The sequence below is a fragment of the Cherax quadricarinatus genome, chromosome 6, assembly GCF_038502225.1.
Source record: "Cherax quadricarinatus isolate ZL_2023a chromosome 6, ASM3850222v1, whole genome shotgun sequence".
Lineage (NCBI taxonomy): Eukaryota > Metazoa > Arthropoda > Malacostraca > Decapoda > Parastacidae > Cherax > Cherax quadricarinatus.
Window position 1 is genome coordinate 3,181,639 of NC_091297.1, and position 25,898 is coordinate 3,207,536.

General features: G+C 42.1%; 1 protein-coding gene across 6 annotated transcripts in view; it reads right to left on the reverse strand.

Annotated features, from left to right (window-relative positions):
* The window catches only part of LOC128691998 (anoctamin-7-like), a 639,071-nt gene that overhangs the window by 25,755 nt on the left and 587,418 nt on the right, over positions 1-25,898 (reverse strand). For all 6 annotated transcript variants that reach the window (XM_070079897.1, XM_070079874.1, XM_070079896.1 and 3 more), the window contains 5 exons: positions 22,706-22,963; positions 21,563-21,783; positions 17,993-18,085; positions 8,952-9,054; positions 1,865-2,031 (listed from right to left, as the gene is read on the reverse strand). In XM_070079897.1, coding sequence (XP_069935998.1) covers positions 1,865-2,031; positions 8,952-9,054; positions 17,993-18,085; positions 21,563-21,783; positions 22,706-22,963 — 842 coding nt within the window. The remainder of the gene's footprint in view (positions 1-1,864; positions 2,032-8,951; positions 9,055-17,992; positions 18,086-21,562; positions 21,784-22,705; positions 22,964-25,898) is intronic.

Here is a 25,898-nt window from a genome sequence, read left to right on the forward strand (position 1 = left end):
CTGAAGTGTCCATGTTCGCAGATGATGTGAAGTTGATGAGAAGAATTAAATCGGATGAGGATGAGGCAGGACTGCAAAGAGACCTGGACAGGCTGGACACGTGGTCCAGTAACTGGCTTCTCGAATTCAATCCAGCCAAATGCAAAGTCATGAAGATTGGGGAGGGGCAAAGAAGACCGCAGACAGAGTATAGGCTAGGTGGACAAAGACTACAGACCTCACTCAGGGAGAAAGACCTTGGGGTGACCATAACACCGAGCACATCACCGGAGGCACACATCAACCAAATAACTGCTGCAGCATACGGGCGCCTGGCAAACCTGAGAATAGCGTTCCGATACCTTAATAAGGAATCGTTCAAGACACTGTACACTGTGTATGTTAGGCCCATACTGGAGTATGCAGCACCAGTCTGGAACCCACACCTGGTCTAGCACGTCAAGAAGTTAGAGAAAGTACAAAGGTTTGCAACAAGGCTAGTCCCAGAGCTCAGGGGAATGTCGTACGAGGAAAGGTTGAGGGAGATCGGACTGACGACGCTGGAGGACAGAAGGGCCAGGGGAGACATGATAACGACATACAAGATACTGCGGGGAATAGACAAGGTGGACAGAGATAGGATGTTCCAGAGAGGGGACACAGGGACAAGGGGTCACAACTGGAAGCTGAAGACTCAGACGAGTCACAGGGACGTTAGGAAGTATTTCTTCAGTCATAGAGTTGTCAGGAAGTGGAATAGCCTAGCAAGTGAAGTAGTGGAGGCAGGAACCATACATAGTTTTAAGAAGAGGTATGATACAGCTCAGAAAGCAGAGAGAGAGAGGACCTAGTAGCGATCAGTGAAGAGGCGGGGCCAGGAGCTGAGTATCGACCCCTGCAACCACAATTAGGTGAGTACAATTAGGTGAGTACACACACACAAGAAGAGGAGAATCATAACTAACAAATTTATCAGTCAGGGAAGAAGGAACACGGAAAACGAAATTAAGACAAATACATATTTGGCTGACAGTAAGAAAAAGAATGGAGAAAAACAGTTTTGTGCATCTAAAAGATTAAAGAAGAGGTAGAGGAAAATGAAGCAGTGTCAAGTTGTACTCTAGAGTGCATGAGAAGTTGCACCTCAGAGTGCATGAGAAGTTGTACCCCAGAGTGCATGAGAAGTTGCACCTCAGAGTGCTTGAGAAGTTGTACCCCAGAGTGCATGAGAAGTTGCACCTCAGAGTGCTTGAGAAGTTGTACCCCAGAGTGCATGAGAAGTTGTACCCCAGAATGCATGAGAAGTTGCACCTCAGAGTGCTTGAGAAGTTGTACCCCAGAGTGCATGAGAAGTTGTACCCCAGAGTGCATGAGAAGTTGTACCCCAGAATGCATGAGAAGTTGCACCTCAGAGTGCTTGAGAAGTTGTACCCCAGAATGCATGAGAAGTTGCACCTCAGAGTGCTTGAGAAGTTGTACCCCAGAATGCATGAGAAGTTGCACCTCAGAGTGCTTGAGAAGTTGTACCCCAGAGTGCATGAGAAGTTGCACCTCAGAGTGCTTGAGAAGTTGTACCCCAGAATGCATGAGAAGTTGCACCTCAGAGTGCTTGAGAAGTTGTACCCCAGAGTGCATGAGAAGTGAAGAACTGGCCAGGGAAAACACTGACTCAGACAAGAACCAACCAAGTGAAAAAGTCTCCATGGAAAGAACTAGTCACAGGAAGCACTAACCAAGTGAAGAACCATAACTAAATAGATGAAGTACCAATGAACTTCCTTCAGCAGCTGAGTTCTAGCACCTAAACTTTCATAACCAACCATGACCCCCACCTTGTTTATCTTCCTCAGAATCTACGCAAACAAAATAAAACATACGAACTTACGTCTTCATTTCTGAGACCAAGAATGTGGTGGTAGTGACCCGGGTACCCGACGAAACGACCCTTGAAGAAAGCGATATAGAAAATGGAGGAATAGAAGTTGACGAACTGGAAGATGAAGACCTTGAAGGTGAGGTTGTCCTCGAACTCTGACTGCGTCCTGTGCATCTCTGATGGAGAGATTACTGTTTTGTTAATTAGTTGACTAATGAGAGAGCGAGAGAGAGACAGAGAGAGAGAGAGAGAGAGAGAGAGAGAGAGAGAGAGAGAGAGAGAGAGAGAGAGAGAATACCTGTTTATAAGCTTAAGAAAGTCATGCTGCCAGTGTTAGGGGCGACTAATATGCCCAGTGACGAACAATTTAATATAATAAACAAACATACAGAATAATATACAACAGGACAATACTGCATATATAAAAAGTACCGTATTTACCCTGCTGGATCTGACAGTGTCGCAGATTAACCTAAAATAATAATTTAACCAAAATTCTATTCCACCCTATACAAGTAGCAGGAACAATAGTAAATATGGCGGATAAAACCGTAATAATAAATACACAAATCTTGGCTGGAGGTCCTAACGTTAATAGATATGTAAGCTTCTCCTAGTTGGACTTTAAAAACTTCTATAATTATTAAAAAAAACTTTTAGAGGAGATTTAAATTAAGAGAAGTTTACTGAAGTTAAGGAACTGAATAAGCATACTTCATGTTGGTTAGTTAATAGTGAACGATGAAGGTTGAGCTCTGGTTCTTGAACAAGGTGTAGTAGGTGAAGCAGTGGTAACACTGTAAGTGGTAACACTGTAAGTGGTAGCACTGTGAGTGGAAGCACTGTGAGTGGTAGCACGGTAAGTGGTAGCACTGTGAGTGATAGCACTGTAAGTGGTAGCACTGTAAGTGGTAGCACTGTGAGTGATAGCACTGTAAGTGGTAGCACTGTAAGTGGTAGCACTGTGAGTGATAGCACTGTAAGTGGTGGCATTGTGAGTGATAGCACTGTAAGTGGTAGCACTGTGAGTGGTAGCACTGTGAGTGGTAGCACTGTGAGTGGTAGCACTGTAAGTGGTAGCACTGTGAGTGGTAGCACTGTGAGTGGTAGCACTGTAAGTGGTAGCACTGTAAGTGGTAGCACTGTGAGTGGTAGCACTGTGAGTGGCAGCACTGTAAGTGGTAGCACTGTAAGTGGTAGCACTGTGAGTGATAGCACTGTCAGTGGTAGCACTGTGAGTGGTAACATTGTGAGTGGTAGCACTGTGAGTGGTAACATTGTGAGTGGTAGCACTGTAAGTGGTAGCACTGTAAGTGGTAGCACTGTGAGTGGTAGCACTCTGAGTGGTAGCACTGTAAGTGGTAGCTCTGTGAGTGGTAGCACTGTAAGTGGTAGCACTGTAAGTGGTAGCACTGTAAGTGGTAGCACTCTGAGTGGTAGCACTGTAAGTGGTAGCTCTGTGAGTGGTAGCACTGTAAGTGGTAGCACTGTAAGTGGTAGCACTGTAAGTGGTAGCACTCTGAGTGGTAGCACTGTAAGTGGTAGCACTCTGAGTGGTAGCACTGTAAGTGGTAGCACTGTAAGTGGTAGCACTCTGAGTGGTAGCACTGTAAGTGGTAGCACTGTAAGTGGTAGCACTGTGAGTGGTAGCACTCTGAGTGGTAGCACTGTAAGTGGTAGCACTGTGAGTGGTAGCACTCTGAGTGGTAGCACTGTAAGTGGTAGCTCTGTGAGTGGTAGCACTGTAAGTGGTAGCACTGTGAGTGGCAACATTGTGAGTGGTAGCACTGTAAGTGGTAGCACTGTGAGTGGTAGCACTGTGAGTGGTAGCACTGTAAGTGGTAGCACTGTGAGTGGTAGCACTGTAAGTGGTAGCACTGTAAGTGGTAGCACTGTAAGTGGTAGCACTGTAAGTGGTAGCACTGTGAGTGGTAGCACTGTAGGTGGTAGCACTGTGAGTGGTAGCACTGTAAGTGGTAGCACTGTAAGTGGTAGCACTGTGAGTGGTAGCACTGTAAGTGGTAGCACTGTAAGTGGTAGCACTGTGAGTGGTAGCACTGTAAGTGGTAGCACTGTGAGTGGTAGCACTGTAAGTGGTAGCACTGTGAGTGGTAACATTGTGAGTGGTAGCACTGTAAGTGGTAGCACTGTGAGTGGTAGCACTGTAGGTGGTAGCAATGTGAGTGGTAGCACTGTAAGTGGTAGCACTGTATGTGGTAGCACTGTGAGTGATAGCACTGTGAGTGGTAGCACTGTAAGTGGTAGCACTGTGAGTGATAGCACTGTTAGTGGTAGCACTGTTAGTGGTAGCACTGTAAGGGGCAGCACTGTGAGTGGTAGCACTGTTAGTGGTAGCACTGTAGGTGGCAGCACTGTAAGTGGTAGCACTGTAAGAGCACTGTAAGTGGTAGCACTGTGAGTGATAGCACTTTAAGTGGTAGCACTGTGAGTGGTAGCACTGTGAGTGGCAGCATTGTGAGTGGTAGCACTATAAGTGGTAGCACTGGCAGCGGTAGCACTGTGAGTGGTAGCATTGTGAGTGGTAGCATTGTGAGTGGTAGCACTGTGAGTGGTAGCACTGTGAGTGGTAGCATTGTGAGTGGTAGCACTGTAAGTGTTAGCACTGTGAGTGGTAGCACTGTAAGTGGTAGCACTGTAAGTGGTAGCCCTGTAAGTGGTAGCACTGTGAGTGATAGCACTGCAAGTGGTAGCACTGAGAGTGGTAGCACTCTGAGTGGTAGCACTCTGAGTGATAGCACTGTAAGTGGTAGCACTGTGAGTGGTAGCACTGTAAGTGGTAGCACTGTAAGTGGTAGCACTGTGAGTGATGGCACTGTAAGTGGTAGCACTGTGAGTGGTAGCACTGTGAGTGATAGCACTGTAAGTGGTAGCACTGTGATTGGTAGCACTGTAAGTGGTAGCACTCTGAGTGGTAGCACTGTGAGTGATAGCACTGTAAGTGGTAGCACTGTGAGTGGTAGCACTGTAAGTGGTAGCACTCTGAGTGGAAGCACTATAAGTGGTAACACAGTGAGTGGCAGCACTGTGAGTGGTAGCACTGTAAGTGGTAGCACTGTAAGCGGCAGCACTGTAAGTGGTAGCACTGTGAGTGGAAGCACTGTGAGTTGTAACACTGTGAGTAGTAGCACTGTGAGTGGCAGCACTGTAAGTGGTAGCACTGTGAGTGATAACACTGTGAGTGGTAGCGCTGTAAGTGGTAGCACTGTGAGTGGCTTTTGCTTCTTCCCTTAACCTCCACGGTAGCACCGTAAGTGGTAGCACTGTGAGTGGAAGCACTGTGAGTGGTAGTACTGTGAGTGGCAGCACTGTAAGTGGTAGCACTACCTGTGGCAACATTGAGAGTGGTAGCACTGTAAGTGGTAGCACTGTGAGTGGCAGCACGGTAAGTGGTAGCACTGTGAGTGGTAGCGCTGTAAGTGGTAGCACTGTAAGTGGTAGCACTGTGAGTGGTAGCATTGTGAGTGGTAGCAGTGTAAGTGGTAGCACTGTGAGTGGCAGCACTGTAAGTGGTAGCACTGTAAGTGGTAGCACTGTGAGTGGTAGCACTGTGAGTGGTAGCACTGTGAGTGGTAGCACTGTAAGTGGCAGCACTGCAAGTGGTAGCACTGTAAGTGGTAGCACTGTGAGTGATAGCACTGTAAGTGGTAGCACTGTAAGTGATAGCACTGTAAGTGATAGCACTGTAAGTGATAGCACTGTAAGTGGTAGCACTGTGAGTGGTAGCAATCTAAGTGGTAGCACTGTAAGTGGTAGCTCTGTGAGTGGTAGCACTGTAAGTGGTAGCACTGTGAGTGGTAGCACTGTAAGTGGTAGCACTGTGAGTGGTAGCACTCTGAGTGGTAGCACTGTAAGTGGTAGCTCTGTGAGTGGTAGCACTGTAAGTGGTAGCACTGTGAGTGGCAACATTGTGAGTGGTAGCACTGTAAGTGGTAGCACTGTGAGTGGTAGCACTGTAAGTGGTAGCACAGTGAGTGGTAGCACTGTAAGTGGTAGCACTGTAAGTGGTAGCACTGTGAGTGATAGCACTGTAAGTGGTAGCACTGTGAGTGGTAGCACTGTGAGTGGTAGCACTGTAAGTGGTAGCACTGTGAGTGGTAGCACTGTAAGTGGTAGCACTGTAAGTGGTAGCACTGTGAGTGGTAGCACTGTAAGTGGTAGCACTGTAAGTGGTAGCACTGTAAGTGGTAGCACTGTGAGTGGCAACATTGTGAGTGGTAGCACTGTAAGTGGTAGCACTGTGAGTGGTAGCACTGTAGGTGGTAGCAATGTAAGTGGTAGCACTGTAAGTGGTAGCACTGTATGTGGTAGCACTGTGAGTGGCAACATTGTGAGTGGTAGCACTGTAAGTGGTAGCACTGTGAGTGGTAGCACTGTAGGTGGTAGCAATGTAAGTGGTAGCACTGTAAGTGGTAGCACTGTATGTGGTAGCACTGTAAGTGGTAGCACTGTGAGTGGTAGCACTGTAGGTGGTAGCACTGTAAGTGGTAGCACTGTAAGTGGTAGCACTGTATGTGGTAGCACTGTGAGTGATAGCACTGTGAGTGGTAGCACTGTAAGGGGCAGCACTGTGAGTTGTAGCACTGTGAGTGGTAGCACTGTAAGTGGTAGCTCTGTGAGTGGTAGCACTGTAGGTGGTAGCAATGTGAGTGGTAGCACTGTAAGTGGTAGCACTGTAAGTGGTAGCACTGTGAGTGGTAGCACTGTAGGTGGTAGCAATGTGAGTGGTAGCACTGTAAGTGGTAGCACTGTATGTGGTAGCACTGTGAGTGATAGCACTGTGAGTGGTAGCACTGTAAGGGGCAGCACTGTGAGTTGTAGCACTGTGAGTGGTAGCACTGTAGGTGGCAGCACTGTAAGTGGTAGCACTGTAAGAGCACTGTAAGTGGTAGCACTGTGAGTGATAGCACTTTAAGTGGTAGCACTGTGAGTAGTAGCACTAGCACATGTGAGTGGTAGCACTGGCAGCGGTAGCACTGTAAGTGGTAGCACTGTGAGTGGAAGCACTGTGAGTTGTAACACTGTGAGTAGTAGCACTGTGAGTGGCAGCACTGTAAGTGGTAGCACTGTGAGTGGAAGCACTGTGAGTTGTAACACTGTGAGTAGTAGCACTGTGAGTGGCAGCACTGTAAGTGGTAGCACTGTGAGTGGCAGCACTGTAAGTGGTAGCACTGTGAGTGATAACACTGTGAGTGGCTTTTGCTTCTTCCCTTAGCACTGTGAGTGTGAGTAGCACTGTGAGTGGTAGTACTGTGAGTGGCAGCACTGTAAGTGGTAGCACTACCTGTGGCACTGTGAGTGTAAGTGGTAGCACTGCACTGTGAGTGGTAGCGCTGTAAGTGGTAGCACTGCACTGTAAGTGGTAGCACTGTGAGTGGCAGCACTGTAAGTGGTAGCACTGTAAGTGGTAGCACTGTGAGTGGTAGCACTGTGAGGGGTAGCACTGTGAGGGGTAGCACTGTAAGTGGCAGCACTGTAAGTGGTAGTGTGAGTGATAGCACTGTAAGTGGTAGCACTGTAAGTGATAGTGTAAGTGATAGCACTGCACTGTGAGTGGTAGCAATCTAAGTGGTAGCACTGTAAGTGGTAGCTCTGTGAGTGGTAGCACTGTAAGTGGTAGCACTGTGAGTGGTAACATTGTGAGTGGTAACACTGTAAGTGGTAGCACTGTGAGTGGTAGCACTGTAAGTGGTAGCACTGTGAGTGGTAGCACTGTGAGTGGTAGCACTGTAAGTGGTAGCACTGTGAGTGATAGCACTTTAAGTGGTAGCACTGTGAGTGACAGCACTGTGAGTGACAGCACTGTGAGTGATAGCACTGTGAGTGGAAGCACTGTGAGTGACAGCACTGTGAGTGACAGCACTGTGAGTGACAGCACTGTGAGTGACAGCACTGTGAGTGACAGCACTGTGAGTGACAGCACTGTGAGTGGAAGCACTGTGAGTGACAGCACTGTGAGTGATAGCACTGTGAGTGGAAGCACTGTGAGTGACAGCACTGTGAGTGACAGCACTGTGAGTGACAGCACTGTGAGTGACAGCACTGTGAGTGACAGCACTGTGAGTGACAGCACTGTGAGTGACAGCACTGTGAGTGACAGCACTGTGAGTGACAGCACTGTGAGTGACAGCACTGTGAGTGACAGCACTGTGAGTGACAGCACTGTGAGTGACAGCACTGTGAGTGACAGCACTGTGAGTGACAGCACTGTGAGTGACAGCACTGTGAGTGACAGCACTGTGAGTGATAGCACTGTGAGTGGAAGCACTGTGAGTGACAGGACTGTGAGGGACAGCACTGTGAGTGACAGCACTGTGAGTGGCAGCACTGTGAGGGACAGCCCTCTGAGGGACAGCACTGTGAGGGACAGCACTGTGAGGGACAGCACTCTGAGGGACAGCACTGTGAGGGACAGCACTCTGAGGGACAGCACTGTGAAGGACAGCACTCTGAGGGACAGCACTGTGAGGGACAGCACTGTGAGGGACAGCACTGTGAGGGACAGCACTCTGAGGGACAGCACTGTGAGGGACAGCACTGAGTGACAGCACTGTGAGTGACAGCACTGAGTGACAGCACTGTGAGGGACAGCACTGACAACCTTAAAGAAAAATGTGGATAATCGGGGTTGAGTACAGTGTCGTGCGGGTCGAGGATAATGTAAATATAGTGTTACGTAAACAGTAGCTGTCTAAATAGTTTTTAATATTTATGGAACATCTGTGGCAAAAATCGTTCTTCAAGCACAAGTATAAGACGCTTCTTAGCCGAACCTAACTAAACTAACCTAACTAACAGATGTAAGATATTGTTTAACCAAACCTAACCTAACAAAAGGCTAAGCTTCACCTCTTAACCTATCCTAACTTAACCAGAGGTAAAAGTGATTCATCGTGTTTTTTTATTCAGCTCTGTTACATCAGGTTGTCAAGTTATACGGAAACGTTACTTTTCTCTTTTCGTATAACATAAGTAAATGAGAAAGTGGTATATTACTGATTAAATTGCTTTCCTTATATTGACTGAAGTTGATCTAAAAAGTACGGAAATAAACGGTTGTATTAAGAGATGGTCGTACCCCAGGTGGTGAGTCTGTGTGCCAGCTTCTCATAGACTCGGCCCATACACATGATGATTATGAAGTTGACTACGGCTCCTGACAGAGAGGAGATGGCTTGTGCCTGGAAGAGAAGGTAGTTGCTGGTTACTGTAAACAGAAATGAAAACAAGTGGTAAATGAGCTGGCCTTTGACATCAATGGAAGTACTATTGGGATATGTCACTCCCATACCAATGCAAGCATCACTGTGGGAAATATCATTTAAACACTAATGAGAATAATACTGTGGGAGCTATTGCATGATGATATAAAGGATTTACTACACAGACAAGTTGAAAAATTGGATACTTTTGCATCATTTAGTAATCGTAACTGAGGAAAAGTTTCGTCAGCCAGTGGCTTCTATGGTTCAATACACAGATGAACGGAGAAAGTTAAGGAGGAGTTTGAATACATCAAATGGAGTTGATATATTCAGTTCATCAGTTTTGAGAAGAGTACAGCATATGCTCGGAGAAGTCTGGCGAGTAGAAGCAGGTGAAGGCGGAGTCACCACTGGACAAATCCACTGGTGTAAGTAGGTCATGTCTGTAGGTTAAACAAACGTTCAAGAATTCGCTGTATCAACATCCCAAGATGTTGCAGTGTCTTGCTTCAGGACAGTGGTGCAATTGACTGAATGAGCTATTGCAGTTTGTAAATGAATCTTACACAACAGCAAATAAATTTAATGAACATTATGTATTCATTTTTGATGATTCGTAATGTTTGTTTTATAATTCTCTTTTTAGTTTTATCGGATGTCTCGTTTCTTAAGTTAAAAAAAAAATATTTTTGTTCTCTGCTAACTTTGCGAACTGAATAATAAAACATGTCAGGCGATAAAACTGTGTTATAAAATGAAGTGTCTATAAAGTATAAACGTGAAAAAAAAGGATTAGGCATCACTGAGAGGTTAAAGCACCTCAAAAACATGGTTTTGTCATGTCTTCCACAGTGGATCTTCCAGTGACATTAAGTGATGTCTCCCTTAGCGTTACTTCTATTAGAATTGTGCAATAGCAGAATTAGACCCATTGCAACATTTCGGAAACTTTATTATCGAAACGTTTCGCCGACAAGTGGCTTCCTCAATCCAGGAGAGAGATGAATGGTGGATGAAGGAGTATCAGGTAATCAGTCCCTCTGCCTTGAGCCGATGTATCCATCAATATCGAGGAAAAAAAAAAAGAGGTGAACTGTACACATCGACTCAAGGCAGAGGGACTGATTACATCATACTCCTTCCATTATTTATCTCTGTCCCAGACTGAGGAAGCAAATTTGCCTCTAAGGATATGAAATACTAATTCAACTTATCAAAGAAGATTTCCCTGAGGCCGAAATTTCTGATTGCAGCAATATGCTGGGACTTAACTGGAACACACACGAAGACACTTTGAGTCTCAAGGGAAAAACAATAAATCCTGCAGCAGACTCACCAAACGTAGTTTACTGTCAGAGGTATCACAATGTTCTGATCCTCTAGAACTCGTCTCACTGATCACCATAAAAGGTAAAATGCTTGTGCAAGATGCATGGAAATTCAAAATAGGTTGGGATGAGAACTTGCCTCTAGAAATGAGCCAAACATGGGATGAAATATTTACGAATCTTAAACAACTTCATCAAATTAGATTCCCCAGACAAATAGGTAAAGAGGGAAACAAGTACACATTACATGTGTTCTGTGATGCGTCAACCAGAGGTTATGGTGCTGTAGCTTACATAAATAATGGTGAAGGAAGTTTATTAATTACTTCAAAGGCCAGGGTAGGACCCTTGAGTGTCAGAACAGTAACACAATTGGAACTGACAGAAGTCTATGCAGGTACAAAATTAGCTGTCTATCTCAACAAAGTGCTTGATCATCTCACCTTTGAAAAAACTGTGATCTGGAGTGATAATGAAGCAGTTCTCCAGTGGTTACGAAATGAATAGTTCACCTACGGTGAACTTCCGCCCGGCCCTCAGTGTGGAGAAAATTCTCCAGTAAAGGGGGTATCTCTCAGCCCTCTCACCCCCCTCAGCCCTCTGAGGGACTTAGCCCTCCCGGAAGGGGCTAGTGGACTCTTCCTTCCTCGCAAATAGTTTTATGAGGAAAATATGCATTTACCATAGCGTCACGAGGTACACCTTCCTCTCCTTGCTAGAGTTCCTGATCAACTACACGACGAGGTTAAAACAGAGTAATTATTCTTTTCTCTACAGAAGGAAAATTAAGAGAAAAGCTGCGCCCCACTTGGTCTACAAGTCGAGGACATTATGACTTCTAGTTACAGCTAAACAAAAAGGAAACAGCCTTCTTGTGTTAGTCCTTGTTGCAATGTATAGCAAGAAAGAGATATTTAGCTGAACTCAGCAGTTCTTTTGTGGGGACGATGAACTGGTGGGCTTTGGGCAGGGTGACAAACTAGGTTGAATTCAGATATCAGAGCATGAACACGCCACAAACCTCCAGCTGAGAACAAAGAAAATAATGATTCTGTGCAGTAAACTCTGAAATATTATCAATTTCCACTAGGGGAAACTAGTGTTAAAAAGAAACACGAGTGTATAATCCACGGTATAATCCTGATAAAGTGTCAAGTTTGTGTCGCGGTATGCATTCAGGTGTTATGAACGAAGGGACAAGATATCACCCTATCACGTCAAGAATGACCGAAGTGACTCCCTATCAATGAGTGAGTATATAACTACGCATCTGTAGCAGCCTACTCAAGACATCGATACCGGGATATACTTCCCCTACCACAAATTACGAGAAATTGAGTCAGTTACAATACCCAGGTAAGTCCAGGCATACTCACATCTAATAACGTTAGCTGCAGCTAATAAGTAGAGGTGAGATTTGACTGGAATTACCAATAGATCCTGTGACGCGAGGGTAATTCACCCAAAACCAAATGAGTATCATTACGCATTTCAGATGATAGTAAAATGCTGAGATATACGCTCCTTTGGGGCAAATTATAGGAATAACTCACTTGTAAATCAACAGCCACTGTGGACACAGGGACGGTACCCCGAAGTGATTTCCAGGGAGAGGCTGCTGGAGATCATGTTAAAAGATAAGTAACACTTATGTTTGTTTCATGCTGGAAAGTGTACTTATCTAACTAGTTCTCCACAAAAGGAGATTTCCTCAGATCTTATATAATAATGAGTGGGTATTTATAACTTCTTCATCGTCTTTGACTATACCAACAGGTGCTACGAAACAAATTTGTGGATGATCCCCACTGTAGCTCACACAAGAAAAGCTAAATATAAACAGTAAGATTCTTACAGAATTATTAGTGAAACATGTGAAGGTAATGTTCGCTGTAAGAAAGTCGCTTGCGATTATGTTACAACAGAGTTAAGATATTTGTACTCAATACCAAATACTTTTAACCACAGTTATGAGACGTTTAGCACATTAACGTTGAAGACAACACAAATAACCTATAATAAAGGCTGCAACTTAGCTGTATAAATCAGTGTAACAACACAGGTGATGAAATGCAATATTAAATTACTGCATAACAAAGAATGACAATCAGTGGTAATGTTCGGTTATATACATCGAAAAGTGTGTAACTCAAGGTGTACATACACTGAGAGGTGTGTAACTCAAGGTGTACATACACTGAGATGTGTGTAACTCAAGGTGTACATACACTGAGATGTGCGTAACTCAAGGTGTACATATACTGAGAGGTGTGTAACTCAAGGTGTACATACACTGAGATGTGCGTAACTCAAGGTGTACATACACTGAGATGTGTGTAACTCAAGGTGTACATACACTGAGATGTGCGTAACTCAAGGTGTACATATACTGAGAGGTGTGTAACTCAAGGTGTACATACACTGAGATGTGCGTAACTCAAGGTGTACATACACTGAGATGTGTGTAACTCAAGGTGTACATACACTGAGAGGTGTGTAACTCAAGGTGTACATATACTGAGAGGTGTGTAACTCAAGGTGTACATACAATGAGATGTGTGTAACTCAAGGTGTACATATACTGAGAGGTGTGTAACTCAAGGTGTACATACACTGAGATGTGTGCAACTCAAGGTGTACATACAATGAGATGTGTGTAACTCAAGGTGTACATACACTGAGATGTGTGTAACTCAAGGTGTACATACACTGAGATGTGCGTAACTCAAGGTGTACACACACTGAGAGGTGTGTAACTCAAGGTGTACATACACTGAGATGTGTGTAACTCAAGGTGTACATACACTGAGATGTGCGTAACTCAAGGTGTACATACACTGAGAGGTGTGTAACTCAAGGTGTACATACAATGAGATGTAACTCAAGGTGTACATACACTGAGATGTGCGTAACTCAAGGTGTACATATACTGAGAGGTGTGCAACTCAAGGTGTACATACAATGAGATGTGTGTAACTCAAGGTGTACATACACTGAGATGTGTGTAACTCAAGGTGTACATATACTGAGAGGTGTGTAACTCAAGGTGTACATACAATGAGATGTGTGTAACTCAAGGTGTACATACACTGAGATGTGTGTAACTCAAGGTGTACATACACTGAGAGGTGTGTAACTCAAGGTGTACATACAATGAGATGTAACTCAAGGTGTACATACACTGAGATGTGTGTAACTCAAGGTGTACATACACTGAGATGTGTGTAACTCAAGGTGTACATACACTGAGAGGTGTGTAACTCAAGGTGTACATACACTGAGATGTGTGTAACTCAAGGTGTACATACACTGAGAGGTGTGTAACTCAAGGTGTACATACACTGAGATGTGTGTAACTCAAGGTGTACATACACTGAGATGTGTGTAACTCAAGGTGTACATACACTGAGATGTGTGTAACTCAAGGTGTACATACACTGAGATGTGTGTAACTCAAGGTGTACATACACTGAGAGGTGTGTAACTCAAGGTGTACATACACTGAGATGTGTGTAACTCAAGGTGTACATACAATGAGAGGTGTGTAACTCAAGGTGTACATACAATGAGAGGTGTGTAACTCAAGGTGTACATACAATGAGATGTGTGTAACTTAAGGTGTACATACAATGAGAGGTGTGTAACTCAAGGTGTACATACAATGAGATGTGTGTAACCGAAGGTGTACATACAATGAGAGGTGTGTAACTCAAGGTGTACATACACTGAGAGGTGTGTAACTCAAGGTGTACATACACTGAGATGTGTGTAACTCAAGGTGTACATACACTGAGATGTGTGTAACTCAAGGTGTACATACACTGAGATGTGTGTAACTCAAGGTGTACATACACTGAGAGGTGTGTAACTCAAGGTGTACATACAATGAGATGTGTGTAACTCAAGGTGTACATACACTGAGATGTGTGTAACTCAAGGTGTACATACACTGAGATGTGTGTAACTCAAGGTGTACATACACTGAGAGGTGTGTAACTCAAGGTGTACATACACTGAGATGTGTGTAACTCAAGGTGTACATACACTGAGAGGTGTGTAACTCAAGGTGTACATACACTGAGATGTGTGTAACTCAAGGTGTACATACACTGAGATGTGTGTAACTCAAGGTGTACATACACTGAGATGTGTGTAACTCAAGGTGTACATACACTGAGATGTGTGTAACTCAAGGTGTACATACACTGAGAGGTGTGTAACTCAAGGTGTACATACACTGAGATGTGTGTAACTCAAGGTGTACATACAATGAGAGGTGTGTAACTCAAGGTGTACATACAATGAGAGGTGTGTAACTCAAGGTGTACATACAATGAGATGTGTGTAACTTAAGGTGTACATACAATGAGAGGTGTGTAACTCAAGGTGTACATACAATGAGATGTGTGTATCCCAAGGTGTACATACAATGAGAGGTGTGTAACTCAAGGTGTACATACACTGAGAGGTGTGTAACTCAAGGTGTACATACACTGAGATGTGTGTAACTCAAGGTGTACATACACTGAGATGTGTGTAACTCAAGGTGTACATACAATGAGATGTGTGTAACTCAAGGTGTACATACAATGAGAGGTGTGTAACTCAAGGTGTACATACAATGAGAGGTGTGTAACTCAAGGTGTACATACACTGAGAGGTGTGTAACTCAAGGTGTACATACACTGAGAGGTGTGTAACTCAAGGTGTACATACACTGAGAGGTGTGTAACTCAAGGTGTACATACAATGAGAGGTGTGTAACTCAAGGTGTACATACAATGAGAGGTGTGTAACTCAAGGTGTACATACACTGAGAGGTGTGTAACTCAAGGTGTACATACACTGAGATGTGTGTAACTCAAGGTGTACATACACTGAGATGTGTGTAACTCAAGGTGTACATACACTGAGATGTGTGTAACTCAAGGTGTACATACACTGAGATGTGTGTAACTCAAGGTGTACATACACTGAGAGGTGTGTAACTCAAGGTGTACATACACTGAGATGTGTGTAACTCAAGGTGTACATACAATGAGAGGTGTGTAACTCAAGGTGTACATACAATGAGAGGTGTGTAACTCAAGGTGTACATACAATGAGATGTGTGTAACTTAAGGTGTACATACAATGAGAGGTGTGTAACTCAAGGTGTACATACAATGAGATGTGTGTAACCGAAGGTGTACATACAATGAGAGGTGTGTAACTCAAGGTGTACATACACTGAGAGGTGTGTAACTCAAGGTGTACATACAATGAGATGTGTGTAACTCAAGGTGTACATACAATGAGAGGTGTGTAACTCAAGGTGTACATACAATGAGAGGTGTGTAACTCAAGGTGTACATACACTGAGAGGTGTGTAACTCAAGGTGTACATACACTGAGAGGTGTGTAACTCAAGGTGTACATACACTGAGAGGTGTGTAACTCAAGGTGTACATACAATGAGAGGTGTGTAACTCAAGGTGTACATACAATGAGAGGTGTGTAACTCAAGGTGTACATACACTGAGAGGTGTGTAACTCAAGGTGTACATACAATGAGAGGTGTGTAACTCAAGGTGTACATACACTGAGAGGTGTGTAACTCAAGGTGTACATACACTGAGAGGTGTGTAACTCAAGGTGTACATATACTGAGAGGTGTGTAACTCAAGGTTTATGTGGAGAAATTTTCTCCAGGAGGGGGTATCATCCCCCTTCAGCCCCTTTCAGCCCTGAGGGGCCCAGCCCTCTCCGAAGGGGCAAACATCTTGTTTACTGCTACAGCAAGTAATTGATCCCAGATGCAATACGAGTATGTGACGTGGTCAAGCGACCGCCGCTCCTTGCAAGAGTCCAGTGTTGCAAAGTGTAGTTTAATAAGAGACAGTCCATCTCTTACCTTAGCAGGACAATTAAGGAAAATTCTGCTCCCACTTTATTACCATGGTAAAGATAGTGTACATTGTTGTCTATGCTTAAGACAGCAAGAATCAAGCATTCTGCTTTGCTTCATGTAGGAAGTTTGGCAAGGAAGCAAAAAGCACTAGGTCAGGTTTTCCTTTATGTTCTAGGGGCACTGCAGCGGCGAAGGACGCTGTGAGGTCAGATTACTTTTGACGTGCCGGGATAACCAACAAAGAACACTGTTCCGCGCATTTTGCGCAAAAGAATCTCAATAAACACTTACAGAGAAGTGTGATCAGCTTCTTTAGTGACATTATGGTGTGAACAATTATTGATGAACAGTGTAACAACGAGTGTTGCGATCCAACAGAGTGTAGTGCGACATTCTTTAAAGAACACTATTCTTCAATCACCACATGGGATATCCGGGCGTAACTACGGGTCAGATACATATACCCAGGTAAGTGTACTAGCTCGTGATGTACTACTATTGACTGTACAGTTGAGGATAAGTTACGAGTTAGTCACTTATCATAAGCCCCAGTGATAAGTGGACCTTTGAGTCCACACAAGTAAGTGTTGTCAGCCATCAGTGTCTGATATATGCTGACATAACACCCCCAAGGGGTAATTTATAATCATACCTAATACACTTTATTTCAGCCCGTTGCAAAGTGGTCAGGACAGCTTCTCAAGACCTCACCTGCAGGGGCGGCTGTGTGGGCGGTAGCTGATTTCCAAGCTAAGTTCCCCCTATATTTATACTGGTATATTTATACTATATTTATACTGGCATATTTATACTATATTTATACTGGCATATTTATACTATATTTATAGCTGGTAAACCAGTTCTCAACAGTGCACATACATTGAGAGGTGTGTAACTCAAAGTGTACATACACTGAGAGGTGTGTAACTCAAGGTGTACATACACTGAGAGGTGTGTAACTCAAGGTGTACATACACTGAGAGGTGAGTAACTCAAAGTGCATAAATATTAAGAGTTTAATCCTTAGTTTACGCATTAATTATTCACATGCAGCCTTAATAACCCTCGTGTAGTCGATAGGCTTTAAACGCACTAAAGAAAGCAAGCAGTCTTAATTTCTATATGATGAACAACTATAAAGCTCTACCTATTATAATTTGATTTTAATAGAAAATAGAAAATATCTCTTTATTAGAGAATAGATTTTTGCTGCACGAGCGGCTAGTTTGTTACGTATCTGTACCCAGACTGAGAGGCAGCACAGAAACATAACATACAAGTGGACTAGGAAGTAGGCCGGACTATGCTGCAGTTAGAGAGAGAGAGAGAGAGAGAGAGAGAGAGAGAGAGAGAGAGAGAGAGAGAGAGAGAGAGAGAGAGAGAACGTTTTTACAGTAGAGTGAAATATATGTAGGTACTATGAATAGACAGGAAAATCTAGCTACACTGTTATTATGTTGATCTGTGTAGGATGTACCGTGAACTGAGCTTCTGCGGCCTTGCTAGTGACTGCTTGCAGAACAACACTTACAGTAAGGGGCATCATTTCGCTTTGTGTGGAGCTTTATCACGACTTGGTAAATGTATACACAAACAGAAACGACTCAGCTGAAGCTTCTTCTGAAACCTGCGAGTTTCCTTCACTCTTGTTAGCCTTTCCCTTCCTATCTAGAAATTAACAAGCGAGCGACTGTACCTGTGCTCTGAGCGTGTCGTTGCGGAAGAGCGGTATAGACACCAACACCCGGTAGATGATCACAGCCACGATGAAGATGATCACTAAACTCATCTGGAAGGACAACACAAAGCTCATCTTTAATGGGTCATGTCATATCAAAACATTAAAATAAATACACATACAAGATATATTTTTTTAATACAATGCAAAGGTGCATTCAGAATTTAACAGCGCGTGAAAGGCCTTCAGAGTGTTTCCAAATTCATTTTTTCAATTGCATTTGGAAACACACTTTATATAACAGATTTTAGATTATTTGGAATTCCTGTGTATTTAGTACTAAACATAGTGATGTTCCAGTCTATAATTTTCTCTTTGCAGTGTTTTATTCAAATGGGGAAATGGAACAGAATTAGCTTGCTTGCCCCTAACATCATCTTTTGGAAATTTTCGTTACTGTGTAAATACAATATGTCGTCAAAAATAACTGGAGCGCAGGTGTGGTAATTTGTGCGCGTACACACAAATCCTCCACCATACGCTAGTAAATATTAAATTGGATGAATGTAACAGTAAATTTGCTCCTCTACAACTTAGAAGACCATCCGACTAAACTAACTTGTCAGGGGAATATAGGTCTTAGTGATAATTCAGAGAGAGCTTGAATTATTATTAAATAGTAATAGAATTATTTTTTAGGGCATTATCATTATTAGGTCATTGCCTTAGGGAACAAAATTGGTAGTAAATAAAAGAAAAATTATTGGAACCTCAGCTCAGAGCTGAGGACTCTTCTGGGGCAGCCTTCTTCTGGCACAATAGTGTCACCATCGGTGCCTGTGTCAACAGTGCAGGATGCCACTGGACCCACAAAATACTTGTTTGGCGCTCCACCAAGAGAGTTCCAGAGATAGATGTCTCTAAACTAGATGCTAGTGAAGTCAAACACATCGGGCTAGTCAGGGGCGGAGTAAAAACCCCAAAATAGGGTTGGTCATAGTAGCTATCTGCTCAGTAGATGATCAGATAATGAAATTTCCCCGTTGAGTTACATTTCTCGCTTGAATTATATAACCACTGATTGCTTAGGGTAGGCCAAGAATTTCAGTATAGCCTACCCCCCCCCCTACCCCAGGCAAGAGACACTGACTCCCATTATTTTTGCAGGTACCATTCTCCTCTAGCATTGTGGCCGATGAGAAGGCTACTGGGATCAATATAACCTGGGGAACGCTAGCTATGAGAACCTCTACCCCTCTGTAAGTTTATTTCTCTTTGTGCATGGGGAAGTGGGACCCTGTTGGTTCTTCTTCCCATCACATACTAGGAAGAGAGGATACAGTGGGGTCTTGTGAGGAAAGAATGGTTAATTTTGCATCAGCCAAGGCCTTGGTGATTATCTCAGAGTCGACCACCTCACAGGTTTCCACGACAGGGAACCTGGAGTTTACCTGGCAGGAGTCAAATTTTTCCCAAAATGCATAGAGAATTGTAATTAGGCACAAATACAAGATCATTTTATTGAAAATAACATACTCTTTAAATCTTGTCTGATTTGGATAGAATTTCCTTATTTCTTATATCTTACATAGTCTTGAATTCCTATACAGGAGTTCAAGATGGTTGATGCAAATCTTATATGATTTGGCAACATCGTCTTTATTTCTTATATCTTATTTGTAATCCAGAAGTCAGAGATGGCTGATAACTGTTGATGATGGGAAGTGCCTTCATTCATCTTGCATCAGGTTGAACCCGCGGTGAGTCTCACAAGCCATTCAAGATTCTGCTACACCATAGAGTTAAGAAAGTACAGACGAATCGAGTTTCTAGAAACTACAACAGCGTAATGACCATGCAAATATTGCAATCGTGTCACGATAAGTCATCTTGATCATGCAGAGTAAAGAAAGTAATGGAGTTTGCTGCATTTAACAGGACTCAAAGAAGAACAAGCAATTCTTGAATTTCATAAAAACTTTCTTTGTTCATTCACCTCGAAGGAACATGTCACAAAGCTTTAAGGGAAGGAAGGATGCTTTAGTGGGCATTGATGAACCACCAGTTGCCAGAATAAGAAAGTCACAAGTAAAGGTGCGCAGTGCTTCCGTCGTTCATTAATGAGCACGGTTGTCTCCGGAAAAACAGCAAAAGCTTTTAGCAAGCACCTTAGTGTGCTCGAGATCTCACCAACAGCTGCTGACATTGCCATCGTGGATATTCAGCAACTGTTCTTCCATATTGTTTGGTCACACGGCGAAAGTCTCTCTCATCTGATCACATCCATCATTGTCTGCTGATATCACTCACACGAGATGAAAGATCCAAGATGGTGTCCCACCTTTTCTAATTCCTGCAAGTGACCTAGTTCCGCCTGAGCTGACTGACCTGATTTATTCTCAGTGTAAGGCACCGGACAAGAAGTGCAGCACTGTGGTCTGTCACAGAGAACATCTTTCTTGTACGTCATATTGAAGCTATGATAAAGACAGCTGTTACAATCCGTACACTAAGAGAGAAGAAGTTCAGTCTGGAGATGAGGAAGATGTCGAGATGGAGGAAGCGGAGGAGGAGGATGCAGAGGAGAATGTGGATGCAGAGGAGAATGTGGATGCAGGAGGAGTGTTCCAAAGAGGAGAGTAATGGCTGTGAGGATGTTAAGGGTGGTCTTGCTAATAGCACATCATTGTTTAAAATGTGATTATATGTTTCAAATGTCACCCATTACTGTTTATCTCACAAAAAAATGTGTAAAATATCAAATGTATGTCCATTTCTTTGCATGAATAAAACATGTGACCATTTAGTAAAAATTTTCATTCATTTTCCACCGAGATGTTAAATTTCACCCTGACCTGACCTCTAAACACCTGATCTTGACCGTGAATTGGAAAAAAATCGCTTTACACCATAACATAAAAAAGGGGCTAGTAACCCCTTCACCTGTATATATTACTAAATGTAAAAAGAGAAACTTTCGTTTTTCCTTTTGGGCCACCCCGCCTCGGTGGGATACGGCCGGTGTGTTGAATGAAAGAAATATATATATATATATATATATATATATATATATATATATATATATATATATATATATATATATATATATATATATATATATATATATATATATATATATATTCTCCAAATAAAATTTTCAGGATTGTGATCAGCGGCCATTTTGGATTTAAGCAAAATACCAGAGTTGCCCAAAAATAAAGTTTACGCAGCAAATCTGAATTTGTTATTAGACTCCTTGACAGTACAGATCCATCAAAAAACTTCATAGGATAAAACACTATTAGGCTCATGAAATAACGAATGGACAGTTTATAAAATATTCAAGACTATGGTTAAAAATAATATTTTTTTAACGCTTATTGCCCCATTAAGGGACCCTGATGCTGGTGAAGAGGCTTTCGATACAAGGACTTGGAGCTATCCTCCCCTCCCTCAGATCAAATATGACTGTCTCACATTCCCAATGCACTATGGCCCTTACGGATTTAGCGTTTTCCAATAAAATAATAATGATAAGAATAATAATACAGTATTAATAATAATAATAATAATAATAATAATAATTACCATAATAAAAATTAGGCCAACACCAGCCATGATTCTCTTAGTTCTGATGGACTTAGGGAAGGATGGTTCACGGACTCCAGTAATAGGGTTCCTCTCCTGACAGGGAGCCTTGGCTGCGAACTCTGGGCGAGGCCGCTCCTCCTCCTCCTGGAAGTCCAGACAATCCCAGTGGTGCGCCAGTGACGCGCTCTTCCTCTTCCAGTATTCCAGGAACGACACAGCTGCCAAGGACAGAACTCACTTGCTTCTCCATTGTACAAAATACATTATTAATTATTAGTGTATCCTAAAAATATCATATACTATTAAATAACATTATGTTAAATTAAATAATATTATATATTTTATTGTATTATGTAAATTGTAGTAGTATTACACTATATTGCCTTATGTTATACAGCTCACAGTGAATCACTAAACCCGTAGGGTAGTGGGTTATCAAATTTTATCAAGGGTCAGCTCCTGTTCATAGGATTAAAAGCCCTTCACCAGCAACCTTCCTTCAAAGGACTTATAAACTAGGTGGGGAAATTATTATTATTATTATTATTATTATTATTATTATTATTATTATTAAGAAGCGCTAAACCCGTATTTGGTGTAGGATGAATCTTTCACCTATTAAGCGCAAGACAGACTCTGCTTAATTGGTCTTCCCTAGACCAGAGCTACAAGAATGTAATACTAACATTCTCAGCAAGTAAGTAAGTAAGTAAGTAAATTTATTCAGGTATACACAATACAGTTACATAGAATTATCATACATAGCAGCATATGTGTAGAGAACCTGGGATAACCCAAAAAAGTCAGACAGAGTGACTTATTTCCATTGGTGTCCTTTATTTCCATTGGGGTCAAGAAAACCACAAACTGGAGCAGCTTACTGTCGACGGAACTGAAGAAAAAATTAGAGTTTAATCAAATAAATTCTTAACCTGATAACGTTCAGCTTAGAGCGAAACGTTGTCACTATAAAAGCTTTGCTGAACGACTGTGAACTGACTTCATTCTAAAAATAGAGAGCCAATTGTTCTTCTGTTTTACTCTCTTTATGTGAGTTATTACTGAACATTAACAAGTGTTCATTACACTTTATTTATCCATAAAGAACCAAATTATAATAGAAATTCACACCAGACGCACCCCAGAACGAGACGAATATAGCGTAGAAGACGGTGCCAGGGTGGTCGAAGAGATAGGAGATTCTGGCGTTAACGCAGATGTCATTGAGGTCCCAGAAAGCACAGCCCAGCGTCTCGTTGCACAGCGGACACATCTTGAACACTCCGCGCTGGTTACAGATCTCGTTGGCTGGAGTGTTCTGATTGATGGTCAGAACACCGTAGAGAAACACCAGAAGACCCACTAACGCTGCTGGTAATAACCAGCCAGTGTACAAACCTGCACAGTATTAATATTATTACTTAATAATAATAATAATAATAATAATAATAATAATAATAATAATAATAATAATAATAATAATAAGAAGAAGAAGAAGAATAATTATAATAATAATAAGAATAATTATAATGGTAATAATAATAATAATTATTATAATAATAATAATAATAATTATAATGGTAATAATAATAATAATTATTATTATAACAATAATAATATTATTATAATTATTATATTATTGTTATTGTTATTGTTGTTGTTGTTTGTTATTAATGTTGTTGCTTTTTATTATTATTATTATTATTATTATTATTATTATTATTATTATTATTATTATTATTATTACTATTATTATTATTATTATTGTTGTTGTTGTTATTGATGTTACTGTTGTTGTAGTTGCTAGTGCTGTTGTTGTAGTTGCTAGTGCTGTTGTTGTAGTTGCTAGTGCTGTTGTTGTTCTTGTTATTATTATTATTATTAAGTTCGTCTGTAAGCACTAAAGTGATAATGGTCATGGGAATGGGAGGTATTTATATTTCATATAAGGAGAGGAAGAGTAGCTCCAGTTCCTAGAATCAAGAGTACTTAGCAGCACCAGGACACTCCTCTTGACGGGAGAAGATATTTGAGGAATTTGTTACAGAAAGTATTGTATCTTGTATAATACACAGAGTATTGTATCTTGTATTATACACAGAGTATTGTATCTTGTATAATACACAGAGTATTGTATCTTGTATAATACACAGAGTATTGTATCTTGTATAATACACAGAGTATTGTATCTTGTATAATACACAGAGTATTGTATCTTGTATAACACACACACAGAGCATTGTATCTTGTATAATACACACACAGAGCATTGTATTTTGTATAACACACACACAGAGTATTGTATCTTGTATAACACACACACAGAGTATTGTATCTTGTATAACACACACACAGAGCATTGTATTTTGTATAACACACACACAGAGTATTGTATCTTGTATAACACACACACAGAGTATTGTATCTTGTATAATACACACACAGAGCATTGTATCTTGTATAACACACACACACACAGTATTGTATCTTGTATAATACACACACAGAGTATTGTATCTTGTATAATACACACACAGAGTATTGTATCTTGTATAATACACAGAGTATTGTATCTTGTATAGTACACAGACTATGGTATCTTGTATAGTACACAGAGTATTGTATATTGTATAATAGTAATAAAGTTGGTAGAATTACCGACAATATGTAAAGTAAAAGGACACAAGTGCAACTAATGTGACATTTTATTGTGGCAACGTTTCGCTCTCCAGGAGCTTTATCAAACCATTACGTAATGGCTTGATAAAGCTCCTGGAGAGCGAAACGTTGCCACAATAAAATGTCACATTAGTTGCACTTGTGTCCTTTTACTTTACATATATTGTATAATACACAGAGTATTGTATCTTGTATAATACACAGAGTATTGTATCTTGTATAATACACAGAGGTAATTGGCCAGCCCTTTGCTCTGAGCTCGCCACCACCGACTGGAATGCTCTTCTCCAAGGGGATGTTGACAACCAAGTGAAAACCTTCACTGGACACATCCTTAATCTACAACAAGAACACATTCTTCACCGGCAATATGTGACGAAGCCTACAGATCAGCCTTGGTTTGGCTTTCGTTGTAGAGAGGCTACTACTGCTAAGTACAAAGCATGGCGAAGGTATAAGAGACATCCTACCACCTATAACAGGAACTTGCACATGCAAGCCTGTAGGCATATGGGTGATGTTCAAAAGTGGGCCATTGCTAAATGGGAGGTGGACACTAAAAGAAAGTTAGCATCAGGTAGGGTAGGCTCCAAAACCTGGTGGTCCCTGGTCAAGGACAGACAAGGTTATCTGCCTGATGAACTTATTCCACCTCTAAATCGACAGGATGGGACCACCTCTACTAGTAGTCAAGAGAAGGCGGACCTCTTTGCTGAACACTTTGCTACCAAAATGCAAGTTCCTGATCCAGCAAGGGACCCTCCTTGGCTAGCTGTAAGAACTGTGTCAAAAATGTCAGTGGTGACAATAAGGCAGGAGGAGGTGCATTTCCTTCTTAAATCGCTTGACCAAGAAAAGGCTGTGGGCCCAGACAAGTTGAGCCCAAGATTGTTGAGAAGATGTGCAGACCAGCTAGCAGCACCTCTAACTCGCATCTTTCAGCACTGCCTAGTACAGTGTAAATGGCCCTCTCTATGGAAAGAGGCAAATGTAGTCCCTGTTCACAAAAAGAAGAGCAGAGCAGAAATCAGCAACTACAGACCAGTGTCACTCCTGTCAATCACTGGTAAGATCCTTGAGACAATAATCTCAAGACAAATGACAGAGTTTTTTTGACTACCACTCACTACTTTGTGATCGTCAATATGGCTTCAGGAAAGGTTACTCTGCTGCTGATCTGTTGTTAAACCTCTCCACTAAGTGGCACCAGTCACTGGATGAATCCAAAGTCAGCTGTGTGGTAGCACTGGACATTGCTGGCGCTTTCGACCGGGTGTGGCACCAGGGCCTCTTAGCAAAACTTCAAGCACTGGGAATTGCAGGCTCTACGCTATGTCTCCTCAGTGATTACCTTCATGGTAGATCTCTAAGTGTAGTCCTCAATGGAACGGAATCAGCAAGGCATCCTATTGGGGCAAGTGTTCCACAAGGAAGCGTGCTGGGTCCATTGTTATGGAATGTCTACTTCAACGACCTTCTTCATCTCATCCCAGAATCACATGCATATGCAGACGACTGTACACTGACATTCACTTATCCAAGAGAAGAAATGCCAGCTGCTCTAAGCTACATCAATCACCAGCTGAGAGCTATATCAGCTTGGGGAAATAGATGGCAAGTAACATTTGCACCAGAGAAAACGCAAATGATGATC